At 36.7% G+C, this 18667-nt stretch overlaps 4 protein-coding genes across 5 annotated transcripts; 1 reads left to right on the forward strand and 3 right to left on the reverse strand.

Moving 5' to 3' along the window:
* Nucleotides 1–813: 813 nt before the first annotated feature.
* On the forward strand, nt 814–2035 carry LOC142349996 (oxygen-dependent coproporphyrinogen-III oxidase-like). The gene has a single exon (XM_075401881.1). The coding sequence runs from the start codon at nt 853–855 to the stop codon at nt 1954–1956; it is 1104 nt and encodes a 367-aa protein (XP_075257996.1). The 5' UTR covers nt 814–852; the 3' UTR covers nt 1957–2035.
* A 3419-nt stretch (nt 2036–5454) lies between these two features.
* LOC142349332 (uncharacterized) lies at nt 5455–10279 on the reverse strand. 2 transcript variants are annotated; one of them, XM_075400808.1, is made up of 5 exons: nt 10194–10279; nt 9703–9900; nt 6360–6721; nt 6055–6218; nt 5455–5787 (listed from the first exon to the last, which is right to left on the reverse strand). In XM_075400808.1, exons 2-5 carry the CDS (start codon nt 9834–9836, stop codon nt 5617–5619), a joined length of 831 nt encoding a protein of 276 aa, XP_075256923.1. In that variant the 5' UTR covers nt 9837–9900; nt 10194–10279; the 3' UTR covers nt 5455–5616. The 2 variants fall into 2 exon arrangements, with proteins under 2 accessions (XP_075256923.1, XP_075256924.1); XM_075400809.1 differs by having other exon boundaries at nt 9703–9893; nt 10194–10261.
* Nucleotides 10280–13053: 2774 nt separating this feature from the next.
* Nucleotides 13054–15576, reverse strand: LOC142349143 (uncharacterized). Its single transcript, XM_075400558.1, has 2 exons — nt 14235–15576; nt 13054–14024 (listed from the first exon to the last, which is right to left on the reverse strand). The coding sequence occupies exons 1-2, from the start codon at nt 15574–15576 to the stop codon at nt 13054–13056; spliced, it is 2313 nt and encodes a 770-aa protein (XP_075256673.1).
* A 1818-nt stretch (nt 15577–17394) lies between these two features.
* Nucleotides 17395–18189, reverse strand: LOC142349144 (uncharacterized). Its single transcript, XM_075400559.1, has one exon. It carries the CDS (start codon nt 18187–18189, stop codon nt 17395–17397), a length of 795 nt encoding a protein of 264 aa, XP_075256674.1.
* Nucleotides 18190–18667: the final 478 nt, after the last annotated feature.

Below are 18667 nucleotides of genomic sequence, written 5' to 3' on the forward strand. Positions count from 1 at the left end.
TATTGACCTTCCTTGTTCTTCTTTTTTTCTATGGTCTTGTGGATATCTTTTATCTAGTTTAACTGTGCGCGGTTTCAGCACCAAAATTGGTTATTCTGGGCGGTAAATCAATTCATGCTTTCCTTGCAGAGTTCACGCTTGAGTTACTATTTCGTGATTCGGTCGGAAATGTTCTCTCAATGTTTCGATTGGCAAAAAACTAGATCTCATTTTGTGGAATGTCTCTCTCTCTCTCTCTCTCTCTCTCTCTCTCTCTCTCTCTCTCTCTTCTTCATTTTTGGCTCCAGAATCAATTCGTACGTTTTTGAAACCAAAAGTAATTCCTAACCAAGTTCCTTCAATTTGTATTGAAAAGCTCAATTTTGATCATTTTTTTCCAAAATGCGACGATTTCTAGATAAAAGTACGGTTTGTCGTTTTTTGTAACAGAGGTTTTCAAATAGATGCATTTTTTTGCAAAACTGAAAAAGCTTCTAGTTTTTAATTCATTTCCACTTTATATGTACTTATTATTGACTGATCTTGGCAAACCAATTGCCATGTCAAGCCTTTGGACGTATTTGTGTGCGTACGTGTTTTTCTCTTGTATTTTAGTACTGTATCCTTCTCATCTTTCTTTCATTGATAAAAAAAGGTCTCGAATATGTTGGGGAAACAAACCTAAGTGAGATCACTTGCCAAGATTTTGGGTGGATTGGGGTTTCAATTGAGTACATCTGTGTTCTGCATTGCAAACGCTGATGCTCTCAAAGGGCGATATCAGTTTGTTTGATGTATAAGTTTTCGAAGTAATTCAATTACTGTTCAAACATTCTCGAATAGTTAGAACCGACTGAAATTGTTATAGATTAAATGAAATTGCCTTTGTGTTTTGCCACATCGTTGGGTATAGGTAGTGTTCTGAGCTACAAGCGTCTATGCCGGAATTCAGACGAAATAAAGTGTCGATCATTTTTCGGAATCCCGGAAAACTTCATGGCGGAGCCAGTAACAAGCTACAAAGAACTTCAAGCTAACTCGAAATCGATGCGTAATAAAATGGAATTGTTCTTAATGAGATCGCAGCGCGATTTCTGCAATGCACTCGCGGCACACGAACCAGAAGCTTCATGGCGGATCGATAAATGGGAACGAAAAAGTGGAGGAGGTGGAATCAGTTGCGTTATGCAAGAGGGAAAAGTTTTGGAAAAAGCGGGCGTTAACATTTCGGTTGTTCACGGGGTTCTGCCGGCCAAAGCGGTAGAATCAATGAATTCACGCGGAAAGGCAATTGTGAAATCTCCAGCTCCGTTTTTCGCTTGTGGAATTAGTTCTGTAATTCATCCAAGAAATCCATACGTTCCGACTATTCACTTTAATTACAGGTATTTCGAAGTTGATGATGGTAATGGCAAAACATTGTCATGGTTTGGAGGAGGGACAGATTTAACGCCCTATTATTTAAACGAGGAAGATGCTGTATTTTTCCACCAGATGTTGAAAAAAGCCTTAATGAAACACGGACCCGATTACTATAAGAAGTTTAAAAAGTGGTGCGATACTTATTTTTACCTACCACATCGAGGCGAAACTCGAGGAGTTGGTGGAATATTTTTCGATGACTTGAACATATCACAAACTCAAGATGAAACGTTTGCATTGATTAAAGATTGCGCTGAGGCAACGTTTAAAGCATATATACCCATGGTCGAGAAACATAAAAACTCTGGGTATGGTTTAGCTGAGCGAAACTGGCAGTTGATACGTAGAGGTCGCTACGTTGAGTTCAACTTGATTCACGATCGAGGAACCCAATTTGGTTTGAGAACCCCTGATGCAAGAATCGAGAGTATTTTGATGTCATTGCCAGCAATTGCTAAGTGGGAATACATGCACGAGGTTAAAGGGGGCTCTGAGGAGGATAAACTGATGTCTGTGCTGAAAACACCTGTTGATTGGGTGCCTTTGACTGATTAAACTACAAATACTTCAGATTTTTATGAATATTTTTAAGCAGCTCTGTTCTATTGTGAGAATCCACCTATTTGAAATCAGACTTTGTTTTGAGAAATCACTGCGGACTTTACCCTTACATGTCCGCGTTTTCGCTATTTTTTGCCTACTTGGCTACAAATAAGTAGTTTTTACAAAGATCTCAAAACATATCGAGCTGAAGGCAAAAGTTTCCCTACCTATTTTTATGAAATAGGGAGTCACAACACCCGATTACCTATAACGCAGAAACCCTCAGACAATTTTGCAATCAAATCTGAAAATTCAGTGAAAGTTTGTTATGCTGCTTTTGCAAAGAATTATGATAATTTAATTAATTTATATGGGAAGCAGAAGAAAAGATGATCCAGACGTCGACAAAAGGATCTATTGCCGAACCTATATTGAGCGGCTAAAATCTTTATTTCAGACGTCAGCCCAAAATTTGATTATCTGTAACAAATGCACTTATTTTCCAGTCTCATAAAAGCACAAACGAGAAATAATACAATATTTTTTGATGTGCTAGGGCACTCTTTCCTTGAGATTAATACCTTCGGTGAGCTATGTTTAGAAATATTTAATATTTAAGCAAATTGAAGCTCTATTGGTAAAAAGAAATTGGTCACAAACTTTTACTCTAGAGATGATCGCATCGACATGATAAACTAGATCAAACTCAATTTAATTAATTGAGTTTTGTTGCAGCTGATGGAAGATAGCATGTGACTACTAAATATTTATTAACCGCCTCCGGAGCTTTAATGGTAATTAACGCTCTATTACACTGAGCAACCCAACAAAAATTTTGACCCTCAAGCTCGTAAAGTTTTGAAATTATTCGTTAGCATTGGCCCACTTCTTTGTTCAATGTCCATATTGAGCATCTAATGATTAAAGAGAAAGCCAACATGCAGTGCTTGGTTTATTCCGTGTATATCAATCACTTAGGACATAGACAAAGAACTGGACAAAAATTGATATTGGTACACAATAATGCACTCGACTCAATGCTACTGGTTTCATCTACAATCGTGAAAATTTCAACAAGATCTTGAGAGGAACGGAGCATTCATTTGCCAATAAATTATTGCAACGAATCAAAGAGAAAGGGAGTTCTGTATGTGATCACTCAGTTTAAGGAATGTATTGATACGAATTGTTTCGAGAATAGAAAGGTCAAAATACGTTACGTTATTGGGCATTCGTATGCGGAAGCGCATAAATGTTTATGAAGAAGGGTTCAAAATGTATATTTGGCAACTAGTATATAAACGTCGATCGCGGCTGTCAAAGTTCATCTGTACTTCATCAGTTGGTATTTTTTACAAATAGGAGGTGTTCACCCTATGCTTTTTCCGGTGACTTGTTTGAAAGTCTTACCTTTTAATGTTGCACGGCCTGCACTTCTCGGATTTCGTCATCCTTGGGTTTCTTAGTTACCAAATAAATTCAGCCAGATAAATCAACCGCACTTAGCCTTCATGTGCGCGATGAATTGAATTCAATATAAGTTCTGGTATTTGGTGTGGATTATAAAGGTTAGCTTCGAAAAGAGAAACCAATTTCGGCTGTGCAAGGGTTTTTCTTAATGAGAACCAGTAATTGTTAAATCGTGTTTTGTCCATTTTTTTTCTCGACGAGTGCAATTTTTTTACGGTGGTCCGTTCGATTGCCTCCACAATAAAAAATTTTTGATGTTTCGTGAGCATAATGGGCCAATTCGTTTTTTTTTTTTCAATATCTCGCAGGTGTGTTACCAACGACAGTTTTTTGCACTCTGCTTCTGCTTGGCTCAAACATGTAAGGAACGTTATACACTGTCCTCAAAGGTTCTTATTTAGTTTCATTTGAGAAATGGTTATCGGTAAATTTTAGGTTTTGGCTTTTTCACGTTTCGGTGTTTTTTTAAACAAGAAAATAGAAAATTTCAGAAATAGAAAATTTTAATTTTATTTAAATTTTTTTCATCTTTGGAAAACACTTCCTTTCTTATGAGGACTTTCATAATCAACAAACTAATTAGTTTTTAATTTTACAGAAACGAGCAACGTCGGGAAATTACAAATTTGAAGAGCAGTCTCGTAATCAAAATACAAAAGTGAAAAATAATTTTCAAAGAAAAATAAACTTTTATACTGTTTTTGAACCTCGCGATCAATAAACTCTCTAACTCTCAATTTCTTCTGTAATGACTTATACTAGAGAAGGTTAGATCGAACGATCTGCTCACACATCATGAGGAATACAGATAAAAAATAAGGTTTCTATCTTTACTTTTCAATAATGAGTTTGGTTGATTTGATGTTCATTCCATCAAGCAGTTTTTGTACGTCTCCGAGGTTTTGAAGTTTTTGCATTGTCAGTTCTGATTGAATAAGAAGAATGGTTTGCGAAACAGCTCTAGAGTTTAGAGAAGAATACATCTGCTTTTAATTTTACATTTTCAAAAATTGTTTTTTTTTGGAATTTTTGTTAGCTCTATATTGGCTGAAGTCTTCTATTTTCCAAAAATTCTGTTGAATCCAAAAAAATATTGGTTCTTACAATGGTTTTTAATCTTCAGAAATGAGATGACAAAAAATTTAACAAAATTTTGAGGAAAAGAAATTTTGGGTCAAATGGTTAAATATTAAGCTTTAAGAATTACTCAGGATGATCAAAATTCCTCTAAAGCTAGCTTATTTTACTACAAACTTCTCAGTTTTTTAATCTTAAAGGTGTTTGTTTTCGATTTTTTGAAGTTGTCTTCCTTTTTCAATTTTCCGATGATTTTTTAATAAATGAAACTAGTTACGGAGGGCTACAAAATGGCATTTTTTTCATGCTGCCACTAAATCGGTGTTAAACTGGAAAATGATTTTTAAGAAATATATTTTCTTACAATGGATAGTGGATTTGTGTTTTAAGGTCTGGCATCATTGAGTATTGGCTAGTAGTATGTCACTGAGGAAGACGTTCAAAAATATTCGTGGACACAAGAACGTTCTGCAAGTAATCAGTATTTTGAGTTAGCCCTAACTTGTAACAACCGTTTTTCAAATCGATTATGACAGAGTTCGATTGAACGGCTCCAAGAATTGATTTTCTTTCGAAAAAATGGTTTGTTAAGTGACAGCTTTGGTTTGAGATGTTCATAATTGACATTTGTCAGTGAGCTATCGAGTCAGAATACTTACAGAAGACTTAAAAATGTAATCGGATTATGAATAACTCAAGTGGATTTGCTACACATAATCGATTGATTTTTGCCGGTTAAATAATTGTTATGGAACTTATTCAATAGGCATGTTCAGAACTATTTCCATTCTTAATACTCTATTTGACACATGGTGTAATTAAAAACGATTTATAATCGTGCCGATATGCTCTCCTGAAAAATAGGGTTATCTTGTGAGACTCTTGCAAGAGTCCTGCATGATAATAGTCTTTGGTGCAACCATGCAAGATGGCCCGTCATAGGCAAGAATCTTGCAAGATCTAGCAAGGCAACCATCAGAGTAGGAATAGGAAAGTTACATAATTAAATTAAATTTGCATAGGCCTCTAATTGGTTTGATGAGATAATTACAGTTAATCAATGAGAGAGTTATGCAAACGTGTTTGTTTAGTGGAGTATTTAGAATAAATTGGATGCAAATGGAATTAGTCCAGCTTAAACATATAAGGCATATTGATAATCTTCTGATAAATTGGCTTGCACGATCTGATGTCTGCTACCATATCTGGATGGTCTTTGGCCAATTCCTCAAGATCCACCACTCTTTCCTTCGAATCCGCAAAAGAGGTCGTAGTGTTGACTCTTGCGAAGAAGCCCTGCATTGATAACGTTATTACGCTTCAAACTTAGGTTAGCAATAATCAATGTTTTTAATGATTTTCCGCGCTTGGAATCGGAAAATGTAAAACGCAGTAGAAAAACTGGCTTGGGGCTAGAGGGGGATTCATTTTTTTATATCTATAATTATCACTGTAACCCTGGCAATCAACCGAGTGAAATAATTCAGAAGAGAAAATAATGGTTCTCAGAGTGCAAAATATCAGATATACACAAATTTCGGTGGAATAACAAAGAGTGTTTGCCTGTTCTACATCGGACGCTTCTAGAGTTGCCGGCGAAGTCCAGGTGGGATCCAGAAACTCAGTTGGCTTCCAAGTTAGAAGAGATTCTGTGAACTCAATTCCTGCTTTCTCACAAATTGCTTTAACAACTTTAGCTGAGCCCTCTTTCGTTGAGAGCTGAGTACCTGTGAGGAAATAAACATCGTTTCTAGTTGCTCCTATTTAAGAGTTCAAAACATACCAATTCTGTGAGATCTTTGTGAACACTGGCTTTTCATTAATTTCTTTCAATGAAAAAGATGGTTATAACTCAACGCGTTACTTGCCGTCAATTATCATTGGAGGTTTACTGGACAACTTGGTCACAGCTTCGATGCCATCCAAAATACACTCATAGAGCACATGCACGCCCAGGAAAATGCTTCTAACAGGGTAGTAGAAGTACTCCTTTGCGGTCGGAAGAAAACTTGTGAACGCAAATTCTGGATCACGCACCAGGAAAACATTCAAAGAATCTTTCTCAATCACTTCTTCGTGACGCCCTCTTAACGTGAAGAAAAAGTCTTTCATGATTTTCACTTTTGCTGGGTGTTCGTTCCATTGTTTAATGATGGCATCCGTGTTGAAGCCGGGAACTATTGGGATGTTTTGTATGGCCCCAAGATCCTCAGGGCGCTCTGTGTACATGCTTGTAAAAGAAATTATTTCATTTTTGGCTAATTATTAAATAATTTTGCTGGACACTGATCGTTCGCAATAGAGCCTGCCCTCAAAATATCGTTTTAACACCCAACCAAAATGGGTTTTGTAAACCAGAACGGCCAAGACTCAAATGTTCTATGACGGCGGAAAATATCAGTTTCCTTATATTTTTTTGTCTTCTTTGAAAATTCCTTAATTATAAAAGCAGTTGAAGCCTTTGGTAGAATTTGTGAGAAAACTTTTCTGTCGTAAGCTTGCTCTGCACAAAATCTCACAAAACAAACTTACCTTTCTGTTCCGGGCAGCGTATTTAACAAAAGACATTTGAGAAAAAATCAAAAGTTGACAATTTTGTGTAATGAATAATGAAAATGTTTTGTGATATCAAAAACGCGACTTTGACAAGGAACTGTCAAAAAGAATTGCTCAATTAAACTTCTTTTGTGCAACTAAGTTTCTCATTGCAATAATTAGAGCTCAGCTGCTGATAAAGACAAAACAAGGGGGCTTGGTTTTGTGCGTTCGCACATAATGTTCCGACCCGAGCTCATCTACATTTTTGACTTAATCGTCAACCAAATTAAGAGATGTTATAAAATAGATATTTGAGTTTGAAAGTTACACACTCAAACTACTGATTGAATTAAATAATGTCATGTCTCTTGAGAGCGCTCACGAGACAAAAAATTCCTGATAAATTTACTAAAAAGTCCTTAGGAATCAATAAGTCTTGTTATTGGTTAGACATTGCCATAGAGACGGACAAAAGGTGCTGAAAAACTCGAAAAACTACAATCCATTTTTTTAAATTTCAACTATTTATTGTGCTAGGTCAGTTAAAATTACACTGAAAGAATAAAAATGTTCACTTTGGCCTCATTTGAAAATCATTGGGATCTGTTAATAACGCAACTGTGCTAAAAAGAGAAAAAGAAACATAAATGTTGACCACTCATAATTTTTTTGATGAAAACGTATATTGCCCCAAAACAAAACATCAGTTATGACATGGTATCAATAGACAATTTAATGTTTGAATTAAAAGTAAGTGCATGATGTGCTCTCAATGATGGGAATAAATTACAAGTTGACAAGAAAAACTACAAAAATTGAAAAGTTTAAATATTTTTTGAAAACAAACAATATCATAAACATCAAGATTATTAGCTATAAATTGACCGCATTGAGTAAGTTCATCCAATCAGCAATTAGAAGAAGTTGATGAAAACTCTCAGCATTCAGAAAAATGTTTGCGACTACATAAAGAATAAAAAAACTGGCAAAAACAGAAAATTCACAAACAAATTGAGAGAAAGGTGTTGAAGCTGTTAAAAAATGAACTGTCCAGTATGAACTTTTTTATTTCCCACTAATTGTTTTAACAGCAATCGGATTTATTTATTGTAGCAATGTGACTTCAAAATATCAACAAATTTGAACTAATGTATTGAAACCAAGAAATTTTTAAGGAAACCCGTAGCATCAAAGCCATTAAATTCAATAGATATCAACGAAAATCAGTAATTACTCTAAATTTTGCCTCATAGACAGTGATATCTCTTGTCCATAAGTAATCGATAAGTCATCACAATAAGCGTTAGCACTATGAAAACGACAAAAACTTGTCTATAATCAATTCAACGTCTTTAAGTCAATGGGAACCGTCAATATGATGATAATGTGATAAGGTTTCAAAAGGAACCAAAATTAAGAAAAATATCCGAAAATTAAAGAAAAATTAAAAATCTCGTCATAGAACCAGTAGTTACTAGATAATATCGCTAACCAGATTAGTTTTGGTTTCAGTAAAAAGAAAAAGTGGTCCTGTCATTAGTGAGACTGACCTACAAGTTCACAGAAATAAGTTTAAGTGTGGTTATTTTTCAAAAGACTTTTTTTCGAAAAATTAATTTTGAAGTCTTAACAGCCAATAGCTGTCTCCTTAAAGCACTAGAAAGAATCACTAATGCCCCTTAGGAAGCCTACTATGCTTTTAGTCAACGAGTCTTTGCCATAAGACTACAAAAATTTAATAAAATCTCAAAAAGAAAATCAGTATTTTTTAAAAAAGTACGAAAACTTTAAATGATGTTTGTCATTAACGGAACTTTGATATGAAAAGTGACTAATCTCTAATGACTTGAAAAAAAAACAAAAAATATTAAGAGGTTTTCAAAACACAGCATTTCAAATTGAGTTCGATTTTTTTATATTAAACTTACCTATGAGACCAAAACTAGCCTTTTTCAATATGTTTACTTGACCCAAAAAATTCACTGTGTTGAATGTCTTATTTTTTAACATTCAAAATAAACAGATTGCCAGAGCAGTGATGAGAATCATTCTCAGAGTAATTATCTTTTGGTTCGAATGACAATCCATCAATAAAGCTCCAACAGTTCTCATCTTGTCCATCGCAATTAAGGAACTGTCCAACGGTTCTCATGAACACAGCAGCGCATTTCTTTTATGTTTTGTTCATTTGCACAATTTTACCTTTTGTGTCCATTTGTCTAAAAATTTTATTTCCATATATTAGAAGCTTGATTTCAAAATTCTATGCAACAGAATAATTCTTAATTGAACAGTTCCAAATCACGCACTTTATTTAAAAGGAGTGAATTGATATTTTTTGCTGAGGACTAATGTTTGGGTGAGCAGAAATGTTTTAGAATAATAAAAAACTGTTAATAATGTTAGATCTTACCCTCACCTTTTCACCTACCGATACTTTTGTAACATATACCGAAAAAGCAAGCAAAAAATTCTTTGAAATCTGTCAAGTGAAAACGTGTTTGGTCCGCACTGGTATCTATAAGCTACATCTATCCTTTAAGTCTTTAAATCGTATTTGAAATATTCTTTAGCGTGAAAAGTTACTTTTTTGTATCTTAGTTAAAAATTATATAATTTTTTAGTATTTACGTTTTCTAGTTCTCTTGATTCGCGAAAGAAATAAATCCCAGCCTGTCTTTGTCTCCCAGGAGGTAGGCCCAAATAAAGTTTTCGAAGAAAACTTTCGAGTCTGGAATATTTGACAAACATCTCATCAAAGCTGTTGATCTGGATCTTGGAACAAACCAAATGTTTATCTGGACCATTGTTTTTTCTGTTTTATATAAGCTTCAATTGTATTAATTGATTATGTTCTGATTCCTCTACAGACTTGAGAACTCAAAACTTCAAAAATTTACAAGGCTCCAAAATATTTTTTCACTAAATTGCGTTTTTGATTCACAGAATTTTGATTAGTAAAGTATTGCCATAAAACGCACTGTGTTGATCTTGTTTGATTGATTTCTGGTCATAATTTAGTTTTTTTTTCAATTCGGATTCTGTAATCACTAATGAAAATCCTAGAGAGTTGGGAAAAAATGAATCTTACAGTGCAAAGAAAAGTTGATTGCAAAGCCTGAATGAAAATTTGACAACAAGTTTTGAGTTCTTGCTATACTGACAGTAAATATAATTCTGATATTATAATTTTTGGAGAAATTGACTGCTTTTAATCTACCGAAAAAGCTTGGCAACCTTGAACTCTAAATGAATCCTATCTAAGCTTGCTTTGATAAATACTAAAGAATGCTTGCTACATCTGTTTGTGTTAGATAGCAGTCAGCTTTAGCTGGAGTTGCTAAACACTTGTTAAACCAATCTCGAACCGCAGCTTTATATAACCGCGGGTTGGCTATCAGTTTATGATTACGTAATAAGTTTAGAGTGTTAAACAGGTTCAAGTTATGGGCTCTAAGCACCATAGCAAACATGGGCAAAACTCTGTCAAGAAGAAATATTGACAATAAGTATATTGACTTTGATCTAAGGCAAAATTTCATGAACAGATTTTGAAAATTTACTTTTGAAAATGGTTATTTATCAGCAGGAAATCACGCAAAACCGGGTTCTCAGTGTTCGGGATCTCCGCCAATTTTCTATTAAAAAAAAGTGAGAAATGGACGCAAAAAATGCGCAGCATGAAACGAACGAAAAGTGCGCAGAATAAGCGGAAATTTTTAGCAATGTGAGCTAAATTCTTGCTAACAAGATCTAGTATTAGGAACAGAATGAACAGGATGAGTATAATGCGCCACTGCCAAACTATCCTCTTCAATTTCACAAAACGTATCTTAACATTTGTAAAACAGACTGTAAAGGCTGGAATTTGTTAAAGAAGTAAACAGTTTGTTATTTTGTCACTCGTTGCTACAAATTAGCAAATTATGTCTCTGCGTTGTTTCTTAGATTTTTCAGTGTAAAGACATCCGATTCCATAGTTAGGGGTAGCATTTATCCACACCGTATGTTGCTCACAGTCCACCATTATTTGGACAAGTTTGCCTTTAAGGATCATAATAATACCATGGATTTCATATACCGTTTTCAATTAATCTAAGTTCGAAGACGCTTTTTTACTCCACTCGACTGCATTTTGCTAAAAAATTTTATCGGTTCTGAAAAGATTGTCAGTAAAAACGAGCATTTTTTTGATTTGTTCTTATCAACTTTAGTGGGGTAGGAACCGTACACTTAATTGGGTATTTTGTACAGTCAATTTTGGACGAGGAATGTCAGTGCTATCATTAGGAAGATTCAATTTCTTGACTGAATTTTTTTTTTGCTGAGTTTTCTCAAAATTCAGACTTCTTAAAATCAAAATTTGCACCAAATAAGGTCTTTTAGTCCCCTTTGTTTAATTTGACGGATTAACACAAGTGAAAGCCACTTACACAATCTTCGTTAACACAGAAGATTTGGTTTGCGCTTTCTCTCAGAGTGTTTTTCAGTTAAACTTTTTTGCAAGTTTTTTGCTAATTTAAGTCGATAAGTATTAGAAGTGCATCATTTATTTTTTTTATTTTTGATATATTGACTTTTTGGCAAAATATCCATATCCATAATCTTAGGTATATTTAAGTGTTCCTGATGGACTAGAAGTACTACTAAGGCTAGTGTTGCTCTCGTTGTTTTTGATCATCCCAAAATATTGCGAATTGGAATCAGTCGCTGTCCTTTTTGAAGATGTTTTCACATTTTAGGTGTTTATGATAATTACAGAACAGAACAATTCAAATCAGGGCTTACTATTGTCAGTTCCAGTTGCATTCTTAAGGAGTTATTAATTAACCTGTCTAGTTTTTTGTCGAAAGGTTATGGTTGTTATGAAGTTTTTAAAAAAAATTATTTTCAAAACAAAAATGGGTTGTTGAATTTTGTCACTTTTTTCTACTTTTTTGTTCAAATTTTAGCTTAAAGTTCGCAAAAACAAACCGCATAGTCTTTCTAATTGTTTAGATATTAATTTTTTTGCGTTTTTTTAATGGTTTTAGTTAATGGTTTTGGGTTTGATACTACGAGTTTTACTAAAAATTCTTTGATTTTTGGACTTTTTCCATCTTTGAAATGCTCTTTAGTGTCTTGTCACTTTCTTGACAGATTAGATTTCCCATGGCCTCGACACCCTCCTCTAGCATAACTTAATGAAGAAATATGCCTCTATTTGTCGTTCTATTTGTAATCTGATGAAAGCGGAGTCCTGGAGTGTTTGAAAGAAAGAACCAAATTATGGATTTCAGTTGGTAGGTAAAGTATTCCGTGACTTCGAAATTAAAGGTTTTGAGGAAATATAGACCTATTTTTAAGCATTAAATTTGCGCTTTGCTGTTCTTAATCGTCTACTTGTAACCTAGTCTTATTAACTACAAGTCGCATATCAAATTTTTGTTTTTGAAGAAAGGTACATATGAACAAACCTGGTGTTTTTAGTGCACTGCTTAATGTTCTAACGGCTTCGACACCTGTTTTTTTAACAAAGGTTTAATTTTGTTTATTTGTGTTTGTATTTGTCGTTCTTTTGCAGAAGTATGACAAATTCTAAAACATGACAGATCTCATTGGTTTTCTTGAAGTAGAGAAATAAGTTAACCTTGTTGATGGCGAATGATTTTTGAGATTAAAACAGATTGTTTTGGCAAAATATTAAAATTTTTTGTTTTGCTTGTTGCCTAGTCTCGCTATTCGGAAATCACTTGAAAATGTCGATGCTTCTTGGGGGATTCGTTTGGTTCTCGGTTGGGGGGCGTCGACTTGCCTTCTTTCTAAGCTTTCTGATTTGTTCTTTGACGTTTCTCAAAACCTTAGTCCTCAAAATTACCTTAATTCCATTGTTGCCAAGTGCCCTTTTTTGGTTTCAAATTCTTGTGTTATGAACCAATATTTTTTAGTTTACAACGATTATGACAATTTTGCGGTAAATATTTAGCGCCAATGAAAGAAGATTATCGATGTCGATAACATTCTCGGGGCCTGCCTAACCTAACCTTATTGGGTTGGTTTCGAGAAAACATGTGCTAATCTCACAGCTGGGCAGGTAAGAAGACCTAGAGCGGTTTTTACTTCACAAGATCTAGCAGTATGGTCGGGGCCGGTGAACGTCCTTGTCACGCGTCCTAAGGGCCAGATTCCTCTCGGAATCCACTCTTCAGGTACCCAAACAACATCGTTGACTTCAAGCTTTGATTCTGGGTTGGTCCACTTCCTTCGGGTGTTCAGGGTAGGCAAGTATTCTCGGACCAGCCTCTTCCATATTGCTTCCAGTCGTTGTCTGATCTGCGTCCAACTTTTCGTCTTCAGTGAAGGGTACTCGTTGAATACACACGCAGGTATGTTAGGGAGTGCTCGACCAATCAGGAAATGATTTGGCGTTAGTGGATCTTCGTCTTCGTTGTCGCTTCTGACGTGCGTCAAGGGGCGTGCATTAACTAAGCATTCTGCTTCTGCGACAATGGTTGTGAAGACGTCCCAAGTCAATTTGGCAGAACCCAAATTCACAAGAAGAGCTCGTTTTACTATCTGTACGAGCCTTTCCCGCACGCCTCCAAAGTGAGGAGCAGAAGGGGGATTGAGGCGCCAATCAACTGACTGGTTCAGCAAGTTGTTCTTGATAAAGTCATGGTCCAACTGCAGATTTTGTCTTCTGATTTGTTTTCTGGCTCCCAGGAAGTTGCTTCCGTTATCACTTAGTAAGAGCCGTGGTTGTCCACGTCGAGCAATGAATCTGCGAATGGCTGTCATACAAACTGATGTTGTCAGATCTTTTGTCACTTCCAAGTATACTGCTCGAGTCACTGAGCAGTTGAAAAGACAGATATAGGCCTTCTCTTCTTTGCCCCTTTGAATAACGGTGAAGGGCCCAATATAATCAAGTCCTACATTCGTGAAGGTAACGGGTGATTCGTTTTCTGGAAATCGGGCATCAGGCAGATCTTCCATAGGTGGCTGAAGACCTTGTCCTTTAAAGCGTCAACATTCAAAGCACTTGTATGAAATGCTGCGTAAGGAGTCTCTTAAGCCAAAAACATAGTAACTTTGCTGTACAAAGTTTTTGACATACTCAGGTCCAAAATGCATGCAGATTTCATGGCACTTCTCCAAGAATAGTCGGGCGATTGATTCCTTTGCGTTAAGAACAATTGGATGCTTTGTGTTATATCCCAATGTACTTCTCTTTGTTCTGCCACCAACTCTTAAAATATTATCCTTCAGAAAGGGTGAGAGCGGCAGAAGTCTGTCTTTGGATGACAAATTCTTGTTTTTGTTCAAAAGAGCTATTGAGGGACCAAACGAATTCTGCTGTGATACTTGGATAAGGTGGTTCCTGGCATTTTCGACGTCGTTGATGTTGAGTGCTCTTTTGGATTTAGTTCGCAAGATTTCGATGAACCGAAACACTTGAGCTGTTGTTTTTAACAACTTCGTCCATTTTGAGATTTTTTTGGCTGCGACCAGTGGTTGAATTGTTTGTTGCACCATTGTGGTGTTTGTCTTCTCGGTGTTGAGAAAAGTGCTCCAGTTTTCTTTTGTTTCGAACAAAATTGCTGGTGGGCTTAGCCAATGCTCTTTAATGTCAGCAGGAAGAATACCTCGAAAAACGTGATCGCCAGGATTGCTTTTCCCAATGATATGTCTCCAGCTGCTGGTTGGCGATTGACTTTGAATTTCGCTTACTCGGTTGCCCACAAAAACTTTGAGTTTTTCTGAGTTTTTGATCCAAGCCAGGACAGCCATGCTGTCACACCAAAATGTGGTATCCTTGAACTCTATAGTATGGTGTTTCTTGATGAAGTGAGCTAAACGAGTTCCAAGGACGGTGGCTTTAAGCTCGAGTTTTGGGATACTTAGCTGCTTGATTGGAGCAACTTTGGCTTTGCTCATTAGGAAACAACAAGATACGCCGTGTTCAGAGATAATTCGGGCATAAGCAACGGCACCATAGGCTAGTTGAGAAACATAGGTAAAAACGTGTAGTTCAAAGGTTTTGCTGGTTGCTACATCTAGTGTGAGACAGCGAGGGACTTCGATTGGGGGAGAGCACATGTAATTGTCTATCCAAGTTTGAATTGATTTACTCTTCTCCTGTGGCAGGTGGTCATCCCATGCTAGACCCTCTTTCCATATCTCTTGTAGTATAATCATCAGAGTGATGATTACGGGCGCTATAATCCCTAGTGGGTCAAAAAGGCATGCAATTAGAGAGAGTAGTTTTCGAACAGTGTAATTATCTGCGTTGGTATCGAACTTTGATGGTTTATGATTGAAAATTTTGTCAGTTGATTTATTACATTGAACATCAAGTACGCGGTGACAGTCCTTGCTGTTTTCATCACCATCGTTGGCATTGTCTATTGCTGTTTGCTCATTGGAGACAAACTTTGTCAAGTTAAGGCCCGCTCTCATGAGGGTTTTCTTCAGCGACACTGCGGCTTCTTGTGCAATCTCCACCGTTTCGAAGGAATGTACGAAATCGTCCATGTAAAAACTGTTTTTAGCCAGATTTTCAATCATTTGGTTCAGCGCAAAATCTGCTGCCGTTTTCTGGAGGACAAAAATGACTGTTGATGGTGAGCATCGAGCGCCAAAAATGAGACGGTGTACTGGAATTGCTTCACGCTGTGATTGGTAGGCCACAGAAATCTCATTGAAGGTTGGTCTTTCTCAATTATTCCTACTTGCATAAACATTGCCTCAATATCGGCGCTGATTGCAACTGGATTTTTTCTGAAGTGAAGCAGGAGACCAACCAGATTGTTATTCAGGTCTGGGTCTGTCAAAAGGTTACTATTCAGAGAATTCCCTTTAAAAACGGATGCAGCATTTGAAACTCGCCGTACCTTTCCAGGCTCGACACCCATGGCCTTGACACCCTCCTCTAGCATAACTTAATGAAGAAATATGCCTCTATTTGTTGTTCTATTTGTAATCTGATGAAAGCGGAGTCCTGGAGTGTTTGAAAGAAAGAACCAAATTATGGATTTCAGTTGATAGGTAAAGTATTCCGTGACTTCGAAATTAAAAGTTTTGAGGAAATATAGACCTATTTTTAAGCATTAACATTGCGCTTTGCTGTTCTTAATCGTCTACTTGTAACCTAGTCTTATTAACTACAAGTCGCATATCAAATTTTTGTTTTTGAAGAAAGGTACATATGAACAAACCTGGTGTTTTTAGTGCACTGCTTAATGTTCTAACGGCTTCGACACCTGTTTTTTTAACAAAGGTCTAATTTTTTTTATTTTTGTTTGTATTTATCGTTCTTTTGCAGAAGTATGACAAATTCTAAAACATGACAGATCTCATTGGTTTTCTTGAAGTGGAGAAATAAGTTAACCTTGTTGATGGCGAATGATTTTTGAGATTAAAACAGATTGTTTTGGCAAAATATTAAAATTTTTTGTTTTGCTTGTTGCCTAGTCTCGCTATTCGGAAATCACTTGAAAATGTCGATGCGTCTTGGAGATTCGTTTGGTTCTCGGTTGGGGGGCGTCGACTTGCCTTCTTTCTAAGCTTTCTGATTTGTTCTTTGACGTTTTAGTCCTCAAAATTACCTTAATTCCATTGTTGCCAAGTGCCCTTTTTTGGTTTCAAATTCTTGTGTTATGAACCAATATTTTTTAGTTTACAACGATTATGACAATTTTGCGGTAAATAGTTAGCGCCAATGAAAGAAGATTATTGATGTCGATAACATTCTCGGGGCCTGCCTAACCTAACCTTATTGGGTTGGTTTCGAGAAAACATGTGCTAATCTTGGATGCTTTGTGTTATATCCCAATGTACTTCTCTTTGTTCTGCCACCAACTCTTAAAATATTATCCTTCAGAAAGGGTGAGAGCGGCAGAAGTCTGTCTTTGGATGACAAATTCTTGTTTTTGTTCAAAAGAGCTATTGAGGGACCAAACGAATTCTGCTGTGATACTTGGATAAGGTGGTTCCTGGCGTTTTCGACGTCGTTGATGTTGAGTGCTCTTTTGGATTTAGTTCGCAAGATTTCGATGAACCGAAACACTTGAGCTGTTGTTTTTAACAACTTCGTCCATTTTGAGAATTTTTTGTCTGCGACCAGTGGTTGAATTGTTTGTTGCACCATTGTGGTGTTTGTCTTCTCGGTGTTGAGAAAAGTGCTCCAGTTTCTTTTGTTTTGAACAAAATTGCTGGTGGGCTTAGCCAATGCTGTTTAATGTCAGCAGGAAGAATACCTCGAGAAACGTGATCGGCAGGATTGCTTTTCCCACTGATATGTCTCCAGCTGCTGGTTGGCGATTGACTCTGAATTTCGCTTACTCGGTTGCCCACAAAAACTTTGAGTTTTTCTGAGTTTTTGATCTAAGCCAGGACAGACATGCTGTCACACCAAATTGTGGTATCCTTGAACTCTATAGTATGGTGTTTCTTGATGAAGTGAGCTAAACGAGTTCCAAGGACGGCGGCTTGAAGCTCGAGTTTTGGGATACTTAGCTGCTTGATTGGAGCAACTTTGGCTTTGCTCATTAGGAAACAACAAGATACGCCGTGTTCAGAGATAATTCGGGCATAAGCAACGGCACCATAGGCTAGTTGAGAAGCATCCGTAAAAACGTGTAGTTCAAAGGTTTTGCTGGTTGCTACATCTAGTGTGAGACAGCGAGGGACTTCGATTGGGGGAGAGCACATGTAATTGTCTATCCAAGTTTGAATTGATTTACTCTTCTCCTGTGGCAGGTGGTCATCCCTTGCTAGACCCTCTTTCCATATCTCTTGTAGTATAATAATCAGAGTGATGATTACGGGAGCTATAATTCCTAGTGGGTCAAAAAGGCATGCAATTAGAGAGAGTAGTTTTCGAACAGTGTAAATATCTGCTTTGGTATCGAACTTTGATGGTTTATGATGGAAAATTTTGTCAGTTGATTTATTCCATTGAACATCAAGTACGCGGTGACAGTCCTTGCTGTTTTCATCACCATCGTTGGCATTGTCTATTGCTGTTTGCTCATTGGAGACAAACTTTGTCAAGTTAAGGCCCGCTCTCATGAGGGTTTTCTTCAGCGACACTGCGGCTTCTTGTGCAATCTCCACCGTTTCGAAGGAATGTACGAAATCGTCCATGTAAAAACTGTTTTTAGCCAGATTTTCAATCATTTGGTTCAGCGCAAAATCTGCTGCCGTTTTCTGGAGGACAAAAATGACTGTTGATGGTGAGCATCGAGCGCCAAAAATGAGACGGTGTACTGGAATTGCTTCACGCTGTGATTGGTAGGCCACAGAAATCTCATTGAAGGTTGGTCTTTCTCAATTATTCCTACTTGCATAAACATTGCCTCAATATCGGCGCTGATTGCAACTGGATTTTTTCTGAAGCGAAGCAGGAGACCAACCAGATTGTTATTCAGGTCGGGGTCTGTCAAAAGGTTACTGTTCAGGGAATTCCCTTTAAAAACGGATGCAGCATTTGAAACTCGCCGTACCTTTCCAGGCTTACTGGGGTTGGTGACTGGGTGATGTGGTAAGTACCATACGCAGCTAGGGGCGATGCTAGAGAAAATAACTGGTTTGACATATCCCTTCTCGATGTCTGTATCAAGTGTCTTCTGATGCATCTCTTTCAGGAGCTGATCTT

Source organism: Convolutriloba macropyga, chromosome 11, assembly GCF_964194025.1.
Source record: "Convolutriloba macropyga chromosome 11, txConMacr16.3, whole genome shotgun sequence".
NCBI lineage: Eukaryota > Metazoa > Xenacoelomorpha > Acoela > Convolutidae > Convolutriloba > Convolutriloba macropyga.